At 41.4% G+C, this 22,923-nt stretch overlaps 1 protein-coding gene across 1 annotated transcript in view; it reads right to left on the bottom strand.

The window, feature by feature from the left end:
- The window catches only part of AFF2 (AF4/FMR2 family member 2), a 264,367-nt gene that overhangs the window by 31,300 nt on the left and 210,144 nt on the right, over positions 1 to 22,923 (bottom strand). The window contains exons 12-14 of the mRNA XM_035891955.1: positions 6,749 to 6,911; positions 5,199 to 6,218; positions 2,990 to 3,114 (exon numbers count right to left, since the gene is read on the bottom strand). Of these exons, the coding sequence (XP_035747848.1) occupies positions 2,990 to 3,114; positions 5,199 to 6,218; positions 6,749 to 6,911 (1,308 nt within the window). The remainder of the gene's footprint in view (positions 1 to 2,989; positions 3,115 to 5,198; positions 6,219 to 6,748; positions 6,912 to 22,923) is intronic.

Raw genomic sequence — 22,923 nt, 5'->3', positions numbered from 1 at the left:
GAAAGTCTTTGTCAAAGGTGGAAAAGCCTGCCTCTGCCGTGAACGAACCCCAACGCACGCCCTTGTGACTACCCAAGGGATCAGCTAATATACGTTGCCAAGTACAGGTGCGTCTTTAACTAAAGGTCAAACAAAAGACAATGGGAAATCTTGAAAAACAGGCTGAAATGCTTCTAGTGTGCCTGTTAGACGGCAGGCATGTTTCACTGGTGTGAGGCGAGTTTGAAATTCAGACTCACAGTTTGCATCAGCAAATAACTCGCTGTGTTGTTACAAACTGCCAAATGTTGGCGAACAGTGCTCTGTCCAGGCTGGGTCCACCAGTCAGGTATTCAGATATAAATAGTATTCAGCAGCACGTGCAATTAATGCTTAAATTAAAATTTCTCTGGCAAGCAAGTAAATACATAAATAATCCTCTGCTGCAAAGCTGGCAGCTGATCTGACAAAAATCCAGCCTCACAGCAGTGTTTCAAGGTATTGGTATGAATTACTTGGACAAAATACAGCATCATTTATTCCTTCATTTGCTATGAAATATTGGAAATAGGGAAAATACAGTGGCAATAGCTTGAATAATTGTATTTTAAGTGTAACATCAGATTTAGGAAAAGGCATCAACCCCAGAGTGTGTTGGAGCGGGTCCAGAAGAGGGCTACTAAAATGATCCGAGGGCTGGAGCACCTCTCCTATGAGGACAGGCTGAGAGAGTTGGGCTTGTTCAGTCTAGAGAAAAGAAGGCTGCGGGGAGACCTGATTGCGGCCTTTCAGTACCTAAAGGGGGCCTATAGGAAAGAGGGGGAAAACCTTTTTAGTAGGGCCAGCTGCGTTAGGACAAGGGGTAATGGTTTTAAACTAAATCGGGGTAGGTTTAGGCTAGATATAAGGAAAAAATTCTTTACAATGAGGGTGGTAAACCACTGGAACAGGTTGCCCAGAGAGGTAGTGGAGGCCCCATCCCTGGAAACATTCAAGGCCAGGTTGGATGGGGCTCTGAGCAACCTGATCTAGTTGGCGGTGTCCCTGCTGACTGCAGGGGGGTTGGACTCGATGACCTCTAGTGGTCCCCTCCAACCCAAAACATTCTATGATTCTATGATTCTATGATCAAGCTCTAATAGGAGAGACCTAAGATTTCTCCTGAGTGAGAACATCCACTGTGGGATGTAACACCTTCCTAATAGATGAACATCATCATCACACCTGTAGCTGAATCACCTTCATTCCTCCAAGACCTTACGTAGAGACTTAGGAGTTCTGAAAGAAAATGTAGGACCTTTGGGAATAAAGGAGCAAATGGCAAAGCCTGTCTTTCAACCTTTCACCACTGAAGTGTTACCTTTCCCCACGCCCTTGGACAGTGCACTTTCAGCTCCCCCTTTCTTCTGCCTCCCCTTAAAATTCTATTTAACCCTCTGGAGAACAGAACTACTCCTGACTGATTAAAAACAATCTGGGGCTCTCCAGAAATTTGTCATCACACAGTTGAGCCAACTCCTTAATCTTTTGGGAAATATGTTGATCTATATTCAGTTGCACATCTCTGGGAGTTGAAGACCTGAATTATCAAACAATATTGCATTTGTTTCAAGTGAACTCATAAGACAGTAATAACAAATGCAGTGTGATCCAGGTCTCAATCACCACAGTGGGAAAGATGTCAGAAAATTCTGTTTCAAAACTTGAGGCAGATGAGAGGAACAGCTAGCATATGGAAAGAACTATTGATGGACACAATTATATTTTAACAGAGAATACCAAAGGCTCGAAAGCTCCAAGGAATCAAATTAATGACCTGGAAAACAAACGCAAATTAAGAAACATCAGGTTGGGGGTGGATCCTTAGGGCTTGCTGGTGACAAGAATAGAAAGATTTTTTTAATGGATTGTGGAGATGTTGGGGATGGATAATCCTTGATTCCCTCTGCAATACATCTCTGCTCATTGTATTTCTAGCAATGACAATCAGGCAACACCCATCATGATGCTTGTCAAATGTGCAACACGTTACAGATCACATTGTAACTTTCAACTCAGCTGCCTTTTCCAGATTACAACTCTGATTTTCTCAGTGGTGGAATAAAGGGTTAGTTCAAGGACTGAAGTTACGCTGTAATTACACCAGTATAAATAAAATGATGCTCAATCTTCTTTATGGATTTTAAAATTTGTGTGCTATTTCATAAATTATTTTTTAACTTTATCTAAATTTAAATACTGCTACCATCAAATTGTTTTCAGAAGCACATCGTGGATTTGATTCTTTGCTTCTCCTAGTGCAAAGCAGAAAGAAGTGCCTCATCTCAAAGTCGTAAAAGCACAAAATTGATGACAGAAAGAAACTGGACTCTGGTTATTTATAGAATGTTAATCTTGTGATTATACTAATCAGAATCATTATTTACGTGGTGCCTGTTTGCTCAGGCATTATAGCCATGTCTCATGTCTCAAAGACACTCTGAAAGGCACAAACTATTTGATTATACGTCTGCTGAAATACAAAGCACGTATGTCTGAAACATTTAGGATGGTCACCCCTGGCATTGCTGTATACACAGTTAAAGAATAAGAGCCGCTGAAGTGAATGGGAAAGTAACTATTTCATTCAATAAAACTGAGAACTGTCTCTTGCAGAAATTATTTTTAAAAATAAATTCCAAACAATCAAGTAAAGCCCACTTTTAGTAGGATTCTCTGGCCATAGAGGTTAAGGATGATGGAGGCAAGAAAGAACATTGAAAGGATGCATTATGGGGGTAGAAGAGTACACCAGAATTGTGGTGGCACTCTGAATTCCTGTAGTCCATCAGAAGGATGAATGAATCTCATCCAAAACCATGTGGATCCTCTCCCTGATGGATGGGAATAGCAATGCCAGGTCACTTAGGCTTATGGGCTGTAAAGCCCATCTGGCTCTATAGCAAAGACATTCGTAGAACAGTACTGTGAAATCCCTCACGAATGTTACGTGAAAAAAAAACAACCTTACTCTTTAGTGCTGGTTAATCTGTGATTCGGTATCGGAGAGATACAGGGTGGGAGCAGGCATGAAGCTGAAGGGTCCTCCAGGCGCTGCTTCTTGTTTTCAACAAAGGTATCCAGGCTTTCCGTCTGCTTTAACAAAAAAGGTAGAGCTTGAAAGATAACAGCATCTACGCACAACTTCACTTGCCATTAAGGGGAGATCAGGAATCTCAGTGTACTTCCTTTACAAAAGCAGCAGTTAAAAAACTGGTCTAAGAGAAGCGAAAGTCACCTGAAATGAGGGCTAAACGTGCTCCAAACACATGACATGAAGTTATATAACAAGTGACATAGCCAGAGAGCTGGGAAGCAAAACGCCTCATGTGCTGTAGTTATCTTCTATAGTGCACTGGAATTTAATAATTCAGATGGAATGACTTGATAGCACCAAATCTTACTCAAGTAAATAGCTTTTACTCATTGACTTAATGGAAGCTGATGGGAAATCTTCCCTGAGTAAGTATTCCTCACAGGACTAAAAGAGTACAGGACTGAACTGGGATAGTCATTAACAGCGATAGCTGGCTTAAAATTTGCTTTGAAAGATTCCCTGATACATGACTTTTGCACCTGAACCAGGATGATACAAGCAAAACTGATTACTGCTCTGTCACTGGAACCTTCATAGCAGCCTTCAAGCCCACAAGTAGATGGCTAAAATAAATCTTTTAATAGCATGATTTAGAAACACAAACCAGGCTCTCCCTACCCTGCTTTAACTGTTGATATACCCTCCAGTCATCCTAACTGGTTTGTTTCCCCCTGAGTAGCAGTGAACACAGCACCTGAGCAGGCTGTTCCAGAGCATAGCTTACGTTGTACAGTCCCAGAGCGAGAGCCCCAATTTTGTTACTTTCTGAGTCAAAGTCCCCGCTCATGAAATTATGAGGTTCCAGCTTTCACATAAGCCTTTTCCTCTTTTCCTGGGAGCCCCAGTTTAGTTGCCAATACCATAGTCATGTTTTAGCCAGGATTCCTCCTCCATCATACTGACACTCCACTAAGTTACCTAGACAGAAGCTTTTTTCTATAATGAATATACACCTTGCTATACTTATACATACACATAAGCACAGACATTTATACATCCCTTTCCTCTTTCTTCTTTTCGCCTTCCTTCTTCCATCTCTGCCTTTAGTGTACAGCTAGAATATAAATTGAATAAAAACCTGCTGAGTTTACTCATGTGATTATTTCCACTTAATTCAAGAGGGAAGGAGCCAGCGCGGTGACTCATGGAGGCAGGGGTGCAGACCCTGGGTCTGCTGGCGCTGTCTGTCTCTGTCTCGTATTAACTCTTTCGCACCACTGGACTGCTCAGACTGAGGATTTTCAAGAAGTCCGCTACAACAGACAGCTGAAGTCACATTCACAATGATTTATAAAATTTGGAGGATAAAAAAAATGACACTATGATGACTTCTCACAGACCGGCCAGAGCACAACCATTTCAGCTGGACAAAGTGACTACAAAATTTCATTTATGGTATAAAACTTCAGATTCTTCTGTGAAAACACATTTAGTTTGAAGTACACTGTCATATCGCACAAGGTAGGATACCCTTGGGCATAAATAACATAAAACACATGATAAAACATAACGCCTTAAGTCAAAATATATTTGCTATTTCAGGTAGTTGTGTAGAGAAAGCAGCTAGTTAAGCAAATGATATTTCTATGAATCACATTTGTTTATACAACAAAACAATATAAAGACTAAATTCACCAGGAGCATAAGCAAGCACCATTCCATTGACTTTAATGAAGCTACGCCTGTTAAAGCCAGTGGTTAAAATGCCTTAATTCTGCAGACAATAAAACGCTACCTTCCAAATAGGAGCCACATTTTCTGAGTATGGCTGAACCTGTAGCAATACGAACATTGGGAATCTTTCTGCAGATTACAGAACACTGGAAATTAATGGGTAAGTGAGCAAATACGCTGAAAAAGCTTGTAAGACAAATCTCAAAAAAATACATTGTTCATTGATTTTGTCAGCTGGAGGGTTTTTTTGCCTAGTTTCTGATGTTAATTTGTAATGCACTCGTAAATGTATGTCCTTGGTGAAAACAGCAAAGACTCAGTGTTACGATGTCTCCTTACAGCCTTGCTGCAGGGGCAGTGAGGAGTCACTGACTGCGGTCCTGACCTCTGAACGATAAACACAACTTACCTTGTGTTTCCTTTTGGATTTTGTGGATGGTTTTTCAGCTGCTGGGGTAGGGGACTCTCGAGATGGTCGCCTGTGTTTCACATTTGCCTCTCTTGGTTCACTTTTCACAGATGTGTTCTCAAAAGGCTCTTGTCCAGGTATCCTAGAGAGTAAACTAAGGTCTATTTTCACCCACAGAGATTTGAATTCTTCATATTCTCTCAGTGGGGACAGAAGTTCATTTTGTACGATTGGGATAGGAGAAAAGAGCTGCTCCTCTAAGTCATTGCTGGTCTGGTCAATGGATGCGTTGCTGCCATTGCTAGTTAAACTACTTACGCTGAGGATGTTACTGCCAGAGTCCTTCACTTTGACGCCATTGCCAGACCCGGTGCAAGCTGGCAATACCTTAGCCTGCAAATTCTCCTCCTGGTCTGTATTTGAGTCAGAAGTAGATGAATCTGTCTCAATGAATTCCCGGGACTTAGGAACAATTTTGCTGGGGCCTCTGTACTTTTTCTTCTCTGAAGTGAGACCTGTGCTAGTTCGTGGTTCTTTCCTTGGAGCGGTCTTCCCAACTGCTGCTTTAGTTCGAACCTTTGGCTGCTCGGGGGGTTCCTGTGTGTCTTTTTCTTTGGGAGTGTTGCTGGTATTATTTGGTTTGGGCCAGTTATACTCTTCTACACTGGAAGTCCTTTCTACCTTTTTGGGTTGCTTTTTCCCAGTAGTCCTTTGTGACGTTGGCTCATTATGAGCTGGTGACTTCTGCTTGGAGCTTTTTGCATCTGGGGTTTTCTGGGCAACCCGTGGTTTGGCTTTCTCTCGGATGGGACTAAGGATCGCCCGGTCTTTGGAATCGGTCGGGGGCAGGCTGCTGTTGAGCTTCCCTTTGTTTGGCCCTTCGGCCTGCTGGTTGCTCTGGGCCTGGGAGCTGGTCTCGCTGTGAGGCTCATTTTGATTGTTGATGATGGTCTTGTTGTGGGGGTTCACTTTATTTAGCCATTTATCCAGCTGCCATTTGTTTGTTGAGGGAGGTTCAGGCTGCAGTTTGAAGAATGACAAGGAACAAATTTCAGACAGAAGCAATGATTTTCCCTTTAAATGAGAACATTTTTAATGTACCCTTTTATTTCAGTCAACTAGTGGTGACTGCTAGTTTTATGGGAGTATTTATGGAGTATTTATGGTTAATTAGGCTTCCTTATCTGGTTTACAATGTGGCCCTGGAGAAATTTAATACAACTAAAAAGTTTAGCTGGTCCCTGAAGACATAGTTTTGTCATGTTGCCTTTCCTTAGTCCCAGCTGAATACTGTGTCAATAAAATCTTCTCTAGCTACTGGCAAAAATCTAAATATTTCTTTAAAGCAATTCAAATGTAGGCCAGAAGGATTCTTCCAAAAGCTAGAATGAGTATGTGGGTCATATACATAAAACTGTAAAGGGAGAAAACAGTCAACAGCATCAAACAGCACAGAACTCCAACATTTTCCTAACAAGGAGCAGGATTTCACTCCCTTCCAAGCTCCCTACTCCGAGCCCCCAGTGAGGAGGAGCCGAGGGTGGCTTTACCTCTGGCGTGGCACTGCGCGACTCCTCGTTGCACTCGCTGTCACTGGAGCTGCTCTCGCTGTCGGAGTCGGACTCAGAGCTGCTCTCGGATTCACTGGAGCTCCCGGAGCCACCACTGGAATGGGCCAAGCCGGTAGTGTGTGCTGCCGGCACTGGCAGGCTGCTGCAGGGAGAAGATCCTCTCGTGTCAGTATGCTCCTTGCCTTTTTTAAAGTGTTGCCTTGGGGGGAGCCACCCAGCGAACCCTGTTCACAGACTTTCCTCAGTGTCAACTCCCTCTCCTGCAGTACAGGCCAACGGAAAGCTCCAGTGGCCATGCCACTGTGTAGCCACCAAAGGAGCTGGTTGGGTTTAGGCTCCACAGGACACACTGATAATGGTGTTAACAACGTTACCATCATCATCACCGTCAAATGAGAAACACTTCAGTGTCACAAGCCTGAGCTTATTAGCCCAATGATTGCAAAAACTAACAATCACACTTAAATAATTCATTAATGGAATCCTGGTTTCTTCATTTTTTGCCAGTTCATTTATAATTTATGATCAGAGGAAGGACATCAGGCAACTAACATTGGACAGGGCATTTTAAAAATTAATTTTAATGAATACTTTTACACTGCGGCGTACAAAAACTACATATTTTTGACAAGTCTACAGGGACTGCCCAAGGATTTTTTATTTATTGCTGTTTTTTCTCTCATGTTTATGATAATGCAGTGAGAAAATGGCATTCATGCTGAAACTAAGCCTCTGTGAAATCTATTTTTCTGCGTGTTCAAGTGCCCTCTGAGATGTATTTATTAGCGGTGCGCTGGGTGTCATTGTTTTTCCTTAGCATTTATTTCTAAACTGAGAGGTTGGATGACCCCAGTTTTTAGCACTACAGAATTCTGCCAGGGTGAGGCTTTATAAACTCATCTTTAATTTCAACTTTTTTGTCAGGGAGATAATCATAAGGTTTTATGTCTCTTCGGCTGATCTATATGCTTTTTGATGATTGATTTTAAATTTGTGAAGCTGACAAAGCAAAGTGTTTGAAAATTGACACCATTTGCTAGTACTCCCTTATGGATATTCAATACTTCACCTTAATATATCATATGCTGTGTGTGTCCCGTATTGAGTGGTCCAGAGAAGCCGAGAAGTTACAACACAGCTTTGCCTTCATTTCTGCTATCTGCTTTTCTACTTTCCTCCGAGAAAGAACCAAGTAAGCCAGGTACATGCCCTCCTTCCCCTTTCAAACCGAGATGCTACGTGCATCAAGATGCCCTCTTAAAAGCCCACAGTAACCAAGAGACTGGAAGTTGGAAATGCCAGGAAAAGCTGGTGTGTGACCCTGCTCTGCTAGAGTTTTTACAAGTATTGCTATTGGCTTACATGACATTAATAGATGGTCTTTAATTTTCTTCTTACGCTAAGCTACTTCCTCTCTCCCTCCTTGTTGGTAAACCTATCCCTTACGCCGCAGTTGGTAACGTAACTGTCTCTCTGAGCATTGCAATGGCCCTGCAGTACCCATTGACAAAACAGCTTGGTGCTTTAGGGTGCATTAATGAAACAGAATTACTCACTTGGGTAATTGCGACAGATCACTAACTTTGTTGCTCATTAAGTGCATATACTTTTTTTTTTTCCTTCTTCTAGAGGCTCTTCACTCAACTGACTCAAGCAGAGCTACTTAAAAAATTTCAGCTGGAAGTAACAGGTAAGTCAAAAGAACAGATGCTTTTAAAATTATGGGCATTTCCAAAAGTAGTATGGAAAACCAAACACTGCTGAATTAAAAAATGGATCTTACACTTTGCATTTAATGTCATTATTTTGGAAACCATTTGAGCACTTGTTTTTATTTCTTTATCCCTCCTTTTCAGTGAAGCTCAAGGAAGTGCAAAGGGAATATATTTTTCACTTCTTCTTTACAGTAAACAAGGAAACAGAACAATGGAGAAAAAGTGAATGTGTTTGTAGGGGAGTTTGCCTTTGAATTCAGTGCCTTGTAATTTTGGTCTCATATTTTCTATTTGGAAAATACTAAAAGTAGATGAAAACTGAGTTTTCCTACTTCATTACAATTGTTCCAAGAAGGAAGAGTAAGAAAAAAATAGAAAAAACTTCAAGGAGTCCCAAACTGAGGAGGTAAACATGACAATTCCATTCCAAAATAACAAAATGAAACATCAGCCTTGAAAAAAAACATTATTTATAGAATAATCAGACCAATGAAGTTGTAATTTAGAAATTACTTTTTCCCTAAATCTATGAGCTTCATCTGTTTCACTTGTTTTCTGTTTTCACCCAAAAATGGAAGTGAACATGGCAATATTAATTTTTATCCTTGCTGAAACCTCTAGTTCCCACAACCCTAGCAGAGAGCTGGCTGTGAAGATGTTTGACCCTCAGCAGGCTCTCGGGGAGCTCAGGGCCAGGCATGTGACTGCCTGGCATGTGACAGTTGGGGTCCTTGGCCGCGCTGAGCTGGTGGGGCAGCAGCCACGTCCCCTGCGGCCCAGTTCTGCTAGGAATTAATGCACCTTTGCAGCAGTGCATATAAACCTGCAGCAGGCTCTGGCAGTGACAAAGCTCCTTGCCTGGGGTGGTTTATGCCCAGGTAACCCCCATACAGAAAGATGGGGGGGGGGGCCTGCTCACACACCTGTGCAGATCTGCCTAAGAAAATGCTATGTTGTCGGTGCTGGCAAGTTTGCTCTCATTAAGATAGCTGATTTAAAGACTATCATCTCTATAATAGATCAAAGAAGGAAAAGCCGGTGTCCCAGCAGCTAAGGCCAGACCTTTTTAGCCTTTTAGACAACCTACGTCTTTAGCAGTCTGGAAGAGAACCGACACAAAACAACTGGAGTTGTACTGTAGCAGACTGCAACTGCCTGACAAAGGACTCAAAGGGCAAGAATAAAACCATGGAAATAGATGGCAGCTCCAACCTGGCCTTATTTTCTTTCTTTCTGCACACCAGCCTCAGAACAAGTTATCATATGCCAAACATTACTGAATAACACAGCTCAGCAAGCTTGCAGGAACCAGACAGACTCAAAATAATGTTCTTCATACAAAACACAATGAGGTCATATTTGTCTTTCATATGGGATAATAAAATTATGCCTTGGCTACATTGGGCAGTTTCATGCTGAAGACATCATTGCTGATCTACATTTTTAAAGTAGAAGCGTTCACTTTTCATCATGTAGTTTGAGTTGAGAGTAACTCTGTATGCTTTGCAAACCAATCCGATAAGACCCAAACCACCTTTCCCAGCATCTCACCTTAGCAAAGATAGAGACCCTGTACATAGCTACATGCACAATCAGCTTCCAATAATGCTGTTCAGCGGAACAGAAGAGAATATACAGACCCTTCACATACAAGTGCATGGAAAAAAAAAATCTTTGCCTCCAATAAAATTAGTTTAGTGGAGCGATTCTGGGTTGTCTTCTGGGGTTTTCTCCTTAGGTAAAATGCATCTCTTAGTTCCAAAGAACAGGCTGGTTTGCAATCTTCCCAAAAACTTCTTCAGCTTTAAAGTTAAATCACATGTTTTAAAAGATGCCGGTATGGATTCTGCAAATGTGCATTCAAGCAGCTGTTACACAAATACATAGGGCTTCTTCACATAAGTATCAACTACGTGAACTGGGGGTTGCATCTCTACGAGACTTTCAAAGCAAGCTTTGTTGTGTTGCTAAGATCCAGACAAGGAATGCCAGCCTGGACAAGGTTTAAAATGGATTTAAAGCATTTTATCATCAGACACAAGTTCTCAAAGTGACTAAAGGGGACAGGAAGCACTGGTATTTGAAACTCTTGAATTTTTATTTCCCAGCAGGAGAGGAGCACTCATATTGTTCTTCGGTGTTTGGGTGGACAACGTTTTTATTTCATTTGAACTGAAAAAAAATATTAATAAAAACAACGCTGCACAATGGAACACAGTATTATTTGGGTAAATAACACTTAGAAGAAAGCCAGTTCATTATTATCACTTGAGATCGGAGGCCCCTGTTGAGACCAGTGACCTGCTGTGCTGGGATCTGTGTAAATACATGATGAGACACAGTCCTCGGGCCAGAGAGTTTGCAATCCAAACACACAAAGCAAACATTAGAGGTATTGCAATCACTCTCATACTCAGTGCAGGCCTGTTACATTCTCAAAGTGTGAGGCCACTCTGCAGTTAATGGAAACATCAATTTTGTCCCATGCCTGTGCCCCTTTTAATTTTGTTCTCCTGAGCTCAGCACCAAAGCTGAATCCTGCACAGCAGTCAGACGTGGTCTGCCCTGACCCAGAACCTGACCATGGGTGTGTTATCTGGTAGGAAAAATACACATGTGCCTCAGCGGCAAGGATCCTCATTACTCAGGCCAGACGGATCAGCCTCTGCTTGCCCCTCTCCAGAGCAGCCACGGAGATGAGAGGCACTGGAGTGACACCCATGCTGTAGGAGGGAGGAGAACCAGACTCCCACCTTTTGCAAAGGCCATCACGATGATGTCTTGAGTTGCCTGCAGACTGGTAAGCTGGTCTCCTCCCTGCTATCAAACAACGAAGCAGACAGAAGAGACCTGCACATCTGGAAGCAATTTGGAAGGGAGCTCTTCTGCAGCACTTTCACCTCCCTCCCTTCTACCTTTACAGCTGCAGCACTTCCCCTGTCCCTTCCTGCTTGGCAGTGTGGTGGCACAAAGTACAAGATAAGAAATGTCTTGAAGGAGGGGGACAAACACCAGTATCACCAGTACCTGCCAGTGGTTTTCAGCACTTGTTGAGCTCAAGCTTAACTACAGAGCAGCTGAGACCTGCAGGTGTGTGGCTGCTGATGCACCAAGCTCATCGCATACCAACCCCCTTTCTTTCACTGCAGTTCACTGGTACGGGTGTTCTGCCTATCTTTAAACATCTCCCTGCAGCTTATCTGTTTTTTAACTCATGGGTTATGTTTCCAAAGCAAATTAAAGCAGACATGGCATTACTATGTGTCTGGATTATTATGCTGCCTAGAGAACTGAAGGCCCAACATGCGGCTTATACTTTTGTTGTTGTTGCCGTCTAGACTATTATATTATTTTCAACACAACATTTACTCTACTGTTGTAATAAATGATTTTTAAGATTAAACCTAGTAGTTACAACACAGATAATGTGAAATACTAAAACTCATTAACCTCTAATAAGAAAAATAATAAACTTTTTACCCTGTAAATACATATGTAAAAAAAAAGTCGTATAATTCAGACTACTGCAGTAAAACTCATCAAGAAAGAAAAAGTCCTAACAAGTCCTTAGCGATCCCCCTGAACTCTTCACCAATTAGATGTAGTCATGTTAATTGCTGTGAAGAGAATTTGGCAAATAGATGGTGCCCCGCAACAATAGGTTTATTCATTCCAACCCTTCCTTTTTAGGATAATGATGAAATGGCCACTTGTTCCATTGCTCTCCCCAGAAATCAAAATGTAAACTTTGAGAAAGCAGAGTGCAGCTGGGCGATGGGAAATTGTAAATGGGAACCGACCAGTAAGTCAACAGCGTATCAGTGCTGGCAATGTAGTGCCACAAGAAGCAGCACTCCACAAAGGTGGCTTTACTGCACAGGCCTATTTTTAGGGAAAATTCAACCAATGAAATCTGGAGAGGGGAAGGTCTGCGCTGGAAAAATGACTACAGACTTGACACAGTGGTTGATGTTCCTGTTGAGGCACTGGATTGGGACTTGGATGAATCTTGCTTTGTGTCTGAGAAGAAAACACATTTGTGCATCATTTCCCACTGAGTAGAAGAAAGATTATGTTGCCTATCCTTAATCTGGCTTGCCTATTTAAAACGCAGATTCTTCAGAACAAAGACTGGTTGCACAGGGCACTGAAAAGTGCGCACCAGCTCTGAGGAAGAGTTTTCTGCATTACAACCATGCTACAGCATCCACCAGAGCAGGCAGCAACGCTCACTCTTGGGGGGATACTATTGTTCTCACACCCACTACCCTTTATTCTGCAAGAAGAGACTGAGGAACAAACCGGTTTCAGCTTTTCGGGAATTAGCCCAATCTCTCTGGAGTCTGTTTCTACAGAAAAACTGTGGACCTCGAGGGGCATTACCAGGAGTTACTGGGCTCACTGAATTCTATGTAAATGTTCAAAAAAGGCTGCTTCATTATCCTAGCAGATAATAATAGAGCAGCACCTAGCAGATTAATATTTAGTGTCAGAATTTAATACCATAACTGTTCAATAACGAAGTTTTATTTCTCTTCTATTCTTACACCATTATCAGGAAGTAATATTCTCTTCTAATTTGAAAGGGAGCTGCCATTTTTTTATAATGAATTGTTCATATCTATATCTTCAAACTTATATATGAGTGCCATTAGATTGCTTTTTAAAGAAAAGGATTGCTCTGAAAGATTTGTTCACTGCCTTTCCATTGGTTGGTATTAAATTATTTATCATCAGGCTGGTAGAATTCAAATCTAAACTTTCAAAGATTGGGTTGACACAGGAACTGAAAACCTGTATCAAGCCCTTTTAAAATATTAATCAGCGCCCAGGTCAATGAAATGAAATAAGGTGTGGAAATTGTTACTTCAGCTAACGTTAGCAGGCATAGTAAGACATCACTTATGATGGCTCTCATGTCAAAACACATGGAAAGGGAAAACCTCTCTACTATGTTATTCAGGATGTGGCAGCTGATCTGCCTGTATCAGTCCTGAACACTGTAATGCAAATAGGAGCTCTGATTTATTTTGAGGGGGAGGGTAATTTATAAGATGTTGTATGTAAAGAGCCACATTCTCATTTTACCGTGTTCGAAAGTAACTGTTTTAATCAAAGAGTGTTTGTAACAAGGTTGATAGAGTTACTGAAACAGATTTTTTTCATATACATATAACCCTTTCATACTTGCAGCTTTAAAGACCATAAAAAAGGATAGTAAAGATGAAAGAAATAAAAAGAATGACAGAGCTAACTCCTATGAGCCACAATCTATGTCAAAGCAGAACTAAAGTGATTGACAGCTTGCATTAGTAATGAATAGAGTGGGGAAAAGCTGCCAAGAATCCGTAACAAGGTCAAAGCCCTCCAATAAAGAACTACATTAGTCACAAATCCTAGGTGGAATCTGCAATGTGACTTTAACCATGGTACCGTTTCTACTGTCCTATTCGGACCCTTTCCCAGGTTTTATTCCTGGGCTGCAGTAAGTTCCGACTCTTTACCAGACCTGGGATAAATAACAGGTGTAACGTATCAAACTGCCTGTGAAATGATGAAAAACAAACAGAAGAGGAGGAATTTTAATGGCACATCCCTAACAGCGCACATAAAAAAACTTTCTGAACTATTGGTATGGTAATCGTTCTCCTTCCAATTTCACAGCCCTCTCATACACACTTGACATGGAAGAGAAGGGGATTTTGCATATTAAAAGCAATATTGTACCCATGATTTGTGCATGTACCACCCTGCTCACCTCAGAGTTTGGAAATAATTTTGTGAGCATGATATTATTCTGGGAATGCAATGTATAGTAGGCTTTTTGATGTACAATATTTCAGTGAATGGATTCAAGTGTCAGCGAGAATTATTTGTTCTGTGCCCCGATGTGCTGCTGTTTGTCTGGCATCTGGAAGAACCAGAATACTATCTCTTACTGTGAGACTCCAAAGGGCCTCATTTGATGTAAATGGAACCATTTTATTATATCAATATTGCCCCACTGAATCAAGCTAGAGATGAGTATTTATACAGAGCAACGTAGTTATTTTCCACAAAGGAAATGTGGAATACTGCATCTTTCAGTACACTTTGTGAATCTTCTGTGGAAGTTTAGAAGTACGTATTCACCCCTCTACTGTTTGTAATTTTAAGTTAACGTAAAGTATTTTTTAATGAGTCACCACTTAGATTTTACTTATTTCAGCAGAAAGTAGAAGTGTGGTCATGATAAAAAAACATCCAAAGTGAACCTCTAAAAGCAAAGCATTGGCTTTTTTCTCATTCACGTATGCCAGAAACTTGGACGCATGACATTGTAAATGAACTACCCAGCTTGTTCTCAGTTCTACTTCAGTTGCAACTGAAAACAGTCTCCAGCTTAGAGACCCCAGTGGGAAGAGAACTGGGAGCTATGGGACCAAAACACGTTGGTGCAGATGGATCCACATGGCACCTCCAAATCCTCAACATTCCCAGTCTCATCCACTATCTGAGGAAAGCTATTTTTACTACCCTGAGCAATCAAGCAGTCAGAAAATATAAGAAAGTAGGATTAGTTTGGGTTTTTTTTTTTAATTTCCCCATATAAGACAACACCTCTGAGCTTGGAAAGGTGCCAAAAGGCATATCCTGATTTTCCAGAGCTTTACAGCACACGTGCAGCCATTCACACCTGCGTGCTGCACACAAGCGTCACAACGCCAGCTCACAGCCGCCGGAGGATTTACTCTCCAGGGGAACCCCTGGGCAGCAGATCAGCAGTAAAACCACTTCCAGTCCAGAGGAAAGAGGAGGAACAAGGAACCTGAGCCTCTGCAAGCCCGGGGAGGGAAAACAGCCTGTTGCAGTCTGTGAGAGCCACCTCTATTTAGAAAAGGCCCAAGATTGCTCCAACTGTGGCTTTTGTCAGGAGCGTGACGAGTAAAACAAGCAATAGGAAAAAGGGCAGAGATAAAAACTGAGTACAATCAGAACAAATTGGATAATATTTCACTAAATGAGCTTCAGCTGCTCACAAACTGGTAGCAATCTCCATGCATTATACACCGTACAAAGCGTGAACCAGCAGGATTGGTGCTAGAGGCGCGGTGTGGCTTGTGGGCACGTACTCCACTGATTAAGGCACAAATTATCCACCTCTGCGGAGATGGCAACTGCACCTTTGTAAAGAAAGACAGCCCTGTGGTCTGACACTTTAGGAAACAGGGTTGATTCCTGTGTCTGTCTGGGATTTAATGGGCAAAATAATTCAATTCCTGGCACTTCTGCCCTGTTTTTAATACAGATAGTATTGTGAGACTCCACACATATTTACATTCATCAGATTTAAGTTGCAGGATAGCAGGGGCCACATAGGTACACAGACACTAATGAAAACCACAAGCAGACACTTAGTTTCACTGCTACTGCCATAATAGTAAAAAGGATTCATCATTATTAATAAAGGGCAATTACTCTGAAATAGTTTTTAAATAAGTATTCCTAAAGGCACATGATGAATATATGGGACACCACTAGAGCCTTTCATGTATATAAAGACGTACTTCAGCACACATGACTTGTTTTTTGAACAAGGAGAAACCTGTCTAGTAAAATATTAATAAAGCTGAATGCTGAAACATAGGTGTCTTCCTTACAATTTATTATATAATGGGGCGAAAAACTCCATTTGGAGTCAAAATCTAAACTTTCTCTAGATTTCTGTCTAACGTGAGCTCCTTTTAATGCTGTTGATTTTTGCCAGTTACATAATAAACTGCTTTATAGTTTTAAAAAAAAGGTATTAAATCTATTTAGGATTAAATATCATCTTGACGGATCTTATGTTAAGAACAGAGCTAAATCTTTAAGCAGCATCCACCCTTAATTATGACATACGTAGGCATTAAAGGAAAAAAGGTGCTTCTTTGAGTGATAAATGGACCTGAAGATCCTTCACAACATTCACTATAAATCACAAAAGGCCATTAATAAACAGTCAGAAAAAATGACAGTTACTACAAGTATCTGCTCTCATACTTTGCCTAATACTATCAGTGTCATGTTTAAACCTGACATCTTAAATCTTCAACATGAAAACCCTTTAAGTCAAAAGGCTCAGCTATTTTAAACAGAATTTTCTATGCTTGTTATTTTGAATGACAGCAGAAGGAAACAGAGAATCTTTAATTCTTTAACCTTATCTGGCTGAAAATCTTGCCTTTCAGCCTTTTTCATCGACACCAAAGTAAAGGAAAGATCCTATTAGCTGCCACACCTTCTTGCTGGGATCCTGTGGGCAGAGTTGTCTTCCAGGGGGAGCTGGTGGTGCTCAGCACCTTCAGGATGGAGCTCTGGGGAGTCAGGTCAAACCATTGCAAACGGAAGGATTGCACTGCCTGTGTGCATGCTGAGGAGCCAGCTTTGGTTTAAATGGGAAAGACTCACTTGGATCACAACAGTTGCAACACTGGATGCCTTCTGGATGCCTTCCTGAAGTGCTGCTTCAGAACCTTTTCCCCTCTGGCACACTGCTTGCTTCCTTAACCTAGGCAGAGAGAAACTGGGGTGCTTGGCAGAGGCAGTTAAAATCCAACCTGGAAAGGACTGTGGACAAACACTGTGTTCCCCAAGAGGACTTCAAGAAAAGAGAAGTGGAGTGACCGTAATCCTGAGCAGAAAGTGGGGTTTGTCAATGGGGTGCTGAAAAAAGCAACATCTCGTCTATTTTGTCAACATGGGCAAAATAATTTAGATCTTTAGGATTAGTTAAATTATATCATCTTAAAAGCCTTCCAGCTAAGAAGCTTTCGTTCTGGACACTTATGTTCCTGAGTTACAACAAATGGGATTTTTCAGCATTACCACCATGTATTTTTACCTCAGAGTGGTGAAGGGTGATTGTATCAGCAATGATGTGTTGCAAGTCTGCCAACAAGCAAATCATAGAATCATAGAATGTTTTGGGTTGGAAGGGACCCCTAGAGGTCATCTAGTCCAACCCCAAATGTCAGGAAGACCCAAACCCCTCATGGATACAAAGGTAAATAGGCAAAGTTCGATCTCCCTTGAACTTTTTATTGTTTTCAGCTTGATAATCAGTCCTCCAGTAAGGTGCAAATGTGTTCTTCACAAATCTGCCCAGGCCGCCTCAATCTCCTAATACTCTAGTGTGGTGTGGTGGTTGCCTCTTACATGAGACCTGAAGCTCTTTGGTTCGTTAGTGACAAAAATCCGCAGTGAGATGGCACTCTACTAGCATGGAAGTAGAGAAGATCAACTTATTTTCTGCACTAGAATTAAAAAACCCCACCCTCTCTAATTTTGCCTACAGTATGTGGGATATCATGGACAATAAAGCCGAGTTAACCAAGGACAGAGCTCAGAAGCCAGCCCCTATAGTGGAAGGAGCACAAATGGTTGAAGAGGCTGAGCAGGACGGATTGCTTCTACAGCAAGGCTCCAAGGTGGATACCATCAGTGCTTGCATCCTCTGCAAATGCACAGGGAGAGCCAGAGACACTGTGGCCCAGACCTAAAAAGCTCAACCTGAATTTCAGATCAGTACTAAGCCGGATCCTGATCAATAACAGCACCGCTTGGCTGGTCTTTCTTTTTTTGCAGAGTAAAATCTACAAGGCCAGTCTGTAAGTTCAGATGATGTCTTCCGAACCCTGGAACAATTTAGCATCTATTCAATGCTTTGTTTTCTCCTTTGCTTTTTAAATGAAACATCATCCCTAAATGTTCTTATAAGTAAGCTGTGCAGAGGCTGCTGAGAGAAAACACAGTGTGGCAGCATGTTCCTCCCACCACGCTCAAGTCAGGCTGGATTCCTGCACCAACAGACTGTCAATAGGAGTTTGATATGGGCAGAGTTTTGAAGCTGAAAGCTGTACTTGCTAGTTTTGAAGTGGAGAGACTGTTATTTTTGAATCTGAATTCATAAAACATCACTTATCGTCTAGGTTACAGATGGACTCAGGATCCCACACTTGGCTCCAGAGTCTGGATAACTCACACTGCATATCTGGGGTTTGGGTTCAAGCCCATCTTGAATATAAATTTAGAATGAAAGAAATACATGCAAATACCAGGCATATTATAAGACACTGCCAGCTGTTTTCCTCTACTTACAAGACCCTTTCTAAGAAAGCAATGTGGTTTTTTTAAGTATATGGTGGAATATGGGAGTGATGACAAGCTGATATCCCTGAGTTCAATGTGAACCTGACCTCATTCTCAAGTTTAGGGTGTCTCTTGCTCCTGCCACATGCCTTCCTAGGCCTCTCAGGCTACATTCTTTATTAAGTTTGTTGAGAAATGGAACAGCGTGCTCACAACCTTTTTTTGGATCTCTCCTTGAAAAATATCTGTGCTCTATCTGTGCTTAAATGACAGCCTGCTGCTCGTTTTCCAAGAAAACCCATGCCAAAAGTCCACATAACATTTAACTCACAGGCTGGTATACACAGAGCTGGCCTTGCGGGTCATGTTCCCAACTGAGTAATGGACTCACTATATTATCCCTGGCAAGTCTTGCAGGTTGGAATTTTCAAACAAAAGCAAACAAAATCAACTTTTGTTTTGTGATTTGATTATTTTTTAATGCTACAGCTTATTCATTTTGGTTTATTAATTTGTTGGTCCAATGGTTTTTATGTGCTGCAATTCAGAATAGGTCTCTCTCTAGTATCATGTTTTATATAGATATGGGAAATGAAATGTAAGTCTGATACAATTACGGTTGTATGCCATGCAAGACAATACTGTAAACACGACGACAGCCTGAAAAGCTGCTTAGCAAAATGATCTTAATATACAAGGCAGTGTGAAAATGTAAAAAGAATCTATAATGACAACAAAGATTAGCCATTTGCTCTCTAACCTTATTTACAGAAGCAATCAGAGGTATTCAGGTCGAGTTAATGACCCTGTCTCCAATTAATTCAATTGTCTACAAACAACACTGATGCAGTGGTTGTCTCAGAGTCTGCCACATAGTCTCTGAGGGAATACATAAGACTCCATTAAAAGTGACAATAATAATGCATTTATTACTGAAACACTATTGTATTATAAATAAATTCCTGATGTTAAATTATGCTCCACGCTTTAACAGAAATTCAATTACTGAAATAATAAAAAAGACAGTGTATTTGCCAAGTGCTTGGACTATAATTTGGCTGCTTAGTTACCAGCAGTTGGCTGTTTTGCAATTTCTTGTTCACAGAGTATTTCTTTTGAATAAACGCCAGAGTTTTTCATACAAATTTCATGAACAAGTTGCAAAATGAAATTTTGAGCTTTTGAATCCAATTATGAAAGACATAACTAAATCTATTATTGAAAAAATATTCTTGAAAGCCCTTCTTGCTGTTGTTGGGTTCTGTGTAGTAATTGAGGTAAGCACAGGTGCTGTTCATTATGGGCCATTGTGCACCATCTGAATTCTGGGAACTGCGGAATTCAGACGGTTTCAACTCTGTTTGTGTGAATAACAAACAGGCGTGATTCGGAGGTTGTTTGTACAAGCTTGCACATCACTCTTCTGGGACTCCTAAGACACCTGCTTACCCTTTTGAAGCCAAAACAGTATCATTTATGTTCTGGCTATTCTTCCTACAATGATTTTTGCAGAAGCAACATATTTCCCCACCCCTCTTCCCTCAGGCTGCTATCAATGGCGGAAGTGGGAACAAAAGAAAACAAGGATAAAACAATTATCTAGTGGGGGCAAGAAGCCTTACAGAAGCTCTTTTTGGCTTGATGAGATTCAGGCAAGGAAAACCTTGTGAGAAAAGATGGAACTGCCTCTCATACTTAGCATCATTCCTCCTCTCAACCAGTTTCCTGTAGAAGGCTGTTAAGCATAAAATACAATTTAATTTTTTCCCCTAGCACCGATCTGTCTTCTCTCTTTGGGGCTTGGCCATGTATTTATTTTGCTAATGCCTCAGCCATTGTCTTCAGACATTTTACATGGAATACATGAAGAGATGCATGCACCTTGCATCCTGCCATGTGAGTGCAAATGAAAAACTGCTGACAGTCATCTTCTTGGATCCCATAGGTGCCTGCAGCCATATGGCAGTGCGTACGTGGGTCCTGGCTCTTCAAGGGATCATAGACTCTCACCTCTGCATATTTCAAAACATGCTGTCTCCACTATATATTTCTGCTGACAGTGATTATTTACTTTGCACTTTTATTTGTTGATGTATTGCTAGTCCTTATCAGCAGAGATGTTATCAAAACATCTGGGGATGGAGTGTGTATGAGGAGAGCAGCAGCCAGGCAGCCCAAAGGAAGGAAACATGGAGGGGAAGTTCTTGCAGTCTCAGTGTTAAGCTGAAAGGTATGGGGTTTTTTTTCTTTCTTTCTTTCTAACACTGATTGCAGTGCAGCTAAAACTGCCACAGTTCAAATACTTCTGGGAATATATTGGGCTGATGGGAGATGCTATCACACAACACTCTGCAGAAGTCAGCAGGCACAAGAACTCCTCAAGCAGGTAAAAGATTCAGATATAATTCAACATCTGCAATTTGATTTTTCAAAACTTGCAGCAACCAAAGTTAGATGACTTATTATTTGAATTAACCCCTGTAAAAATTCATGTGCAATTACAACAGCAGACCTTAATGCCACCTGAAAGTCAAGTGAAGACTCAGGAAGAGGAAATAATCCCATACAACAAACCAACAATTAAAGAAAGGTAACCAACTTTCCTGAACTTCAGGAAGAACAGGCCTACGAGAAAGAAGGCTTGGGATTTCAGTGGGCTGCTGAGGGTTTTACTACATTAGAAACTGGCTGGCAGCGTTGGAGGGGACCATATGTACATAAGATAAGCCTACAGACTTCTAAAGGGGGTTGAGCTGGCAGAGAGGGACAGAGTGGCATCCTATTCCCAGTGTCTGACTTCAGTGATGAATGGCAGAATCCCCCCTTCAGCCAGGAAACCTGACAGAATCTGAACAGAAGTGGGTGTTTCCTTCCAGATGTGGGACCAATTAGCCACATATCAGAAAAGGAAAAGGAGAAGGAAAAGGAGAAGGAGAATTAAAATGAGAAGGAAAAGAAATAAAAAAAGGAAAGGGAAAAAAGGAGAAGGCAAAGGAAGAGGAAAAGGAAAAAGAAAAAAAGTGAAGGAGAAGGTGAAGGAAGCCGAGACCACTCACTCATCATACTGAAAACACTTCAGGAACTTAAGATGAAGGCAATATTATCATAGCAGATTACATACTGAAGGAAGTTCAACAGCAAAAGAACATAAGCAAGGATGAGAAATAAAAGGAGTTTTCTTGGGGAAGGTGGAGACCAAAATTATGCCCAGGCTTTCAAGCTCCAAGTCTAACATGGAGCTGAGCTCCAAGAGCAACCACAAAGCTACAGAATTTGTATACAGGTACTGTTTTTCACTGGGAGTGTGCCATGTTTTAATATACTGGTGTCAATTATTTGGGATTTGGGCTTTCTTAGTGGTGACCATAAAAGAGGCTTATTTATATTCTGCAACTTGTAAGCAAATAGTAAACTAAATTCCTGGAAAAGGCTAAATGTCAGCTCTGAGAAAAATAATCTCTGGGACTAGGTACAGTCCTGTTTTTTGCTGTGTTTTCTTCAGCTTGCATATATATGCCCTCAGTGCAATCATCCTCACAGGCACTTGTACTTTTGTACAACAGTAAGAGAGACTCAGGAGAAAGACATTTTCTATGGACTTTGCTCAGCTTCATAGCTGCTGCTTACATGTGGGGGAGCTGCTCATCAACTGAAGAAGAGATATTTAAGTGGGATCAGCAAGATAACTTGCCGCAGTCGTTTCTTCCATTTTCAGTAAAGCTGGCCAACATATGAAGAGAAACAGACTCTATCATTTAAAAGAAGGTAAATGTGAGCACTTGCTCTGTGTGGGGGGTACCTTCATGGGCCTCCACACCACCCCTCAGACCTGTGACACATTGCCACAGTGCTGGACTAGGAAAGACCCACAATGCCAGATGTGGGAGGCATTAAACACAAAAAGAGATTATTTGGAAGTGTGGCTTTAAGGAAGAGTCCAAGAGAGAAAAAAAAGAAAATGAGAGTTTAAAGAAGTAACTGATAAAAGAGGCAGTAAGACAAAGCCTGCAACAGGACAGAAGAACTAGGAGGTCTTGACAGGAAAGCTGAGGAGATAGAAGAACACACGAGTAGCCACAGCTAGGGCAGGAGAAAGAGAGGCTCTGTTGAACAACTCACCATTTTTGTTAGGATAGGAAAGAGTAGCCCAGAGTTTGTGGGCTGAGTATGTCCCTATATTTGATATAGCCCTTGACCAGATGATTTTTTTGAGGTATAATAGCTAGGTAACATTATGGAAGGTGTAAACATTTGGACCAGCAGGAGCTTTGGAATGACTTATTCAGCGCTCAGACTCCCGCTAGAGAGACTTAACAGATCAGTCCATCT

Source organism: Egretta garzetta, unplaced genomic scaffold, assembly GCF_000687185.1.
Source record: "Egretta garzetta isolate BGI_Z169 unplaced genomic scaffold, ASM68718v1 scaffold53, whole genome shotgun sequence".
In the NCBI taxonomy this organism is placed as follows: Eukaryota; Metazoa; Chordata; class Aves; order Pelecaniformes; family Ardeidae; genus Egretta; species Egretta garzetta.
This window is presented reverse-complemented; position numbering and strand designations above follow the sequence as displayed.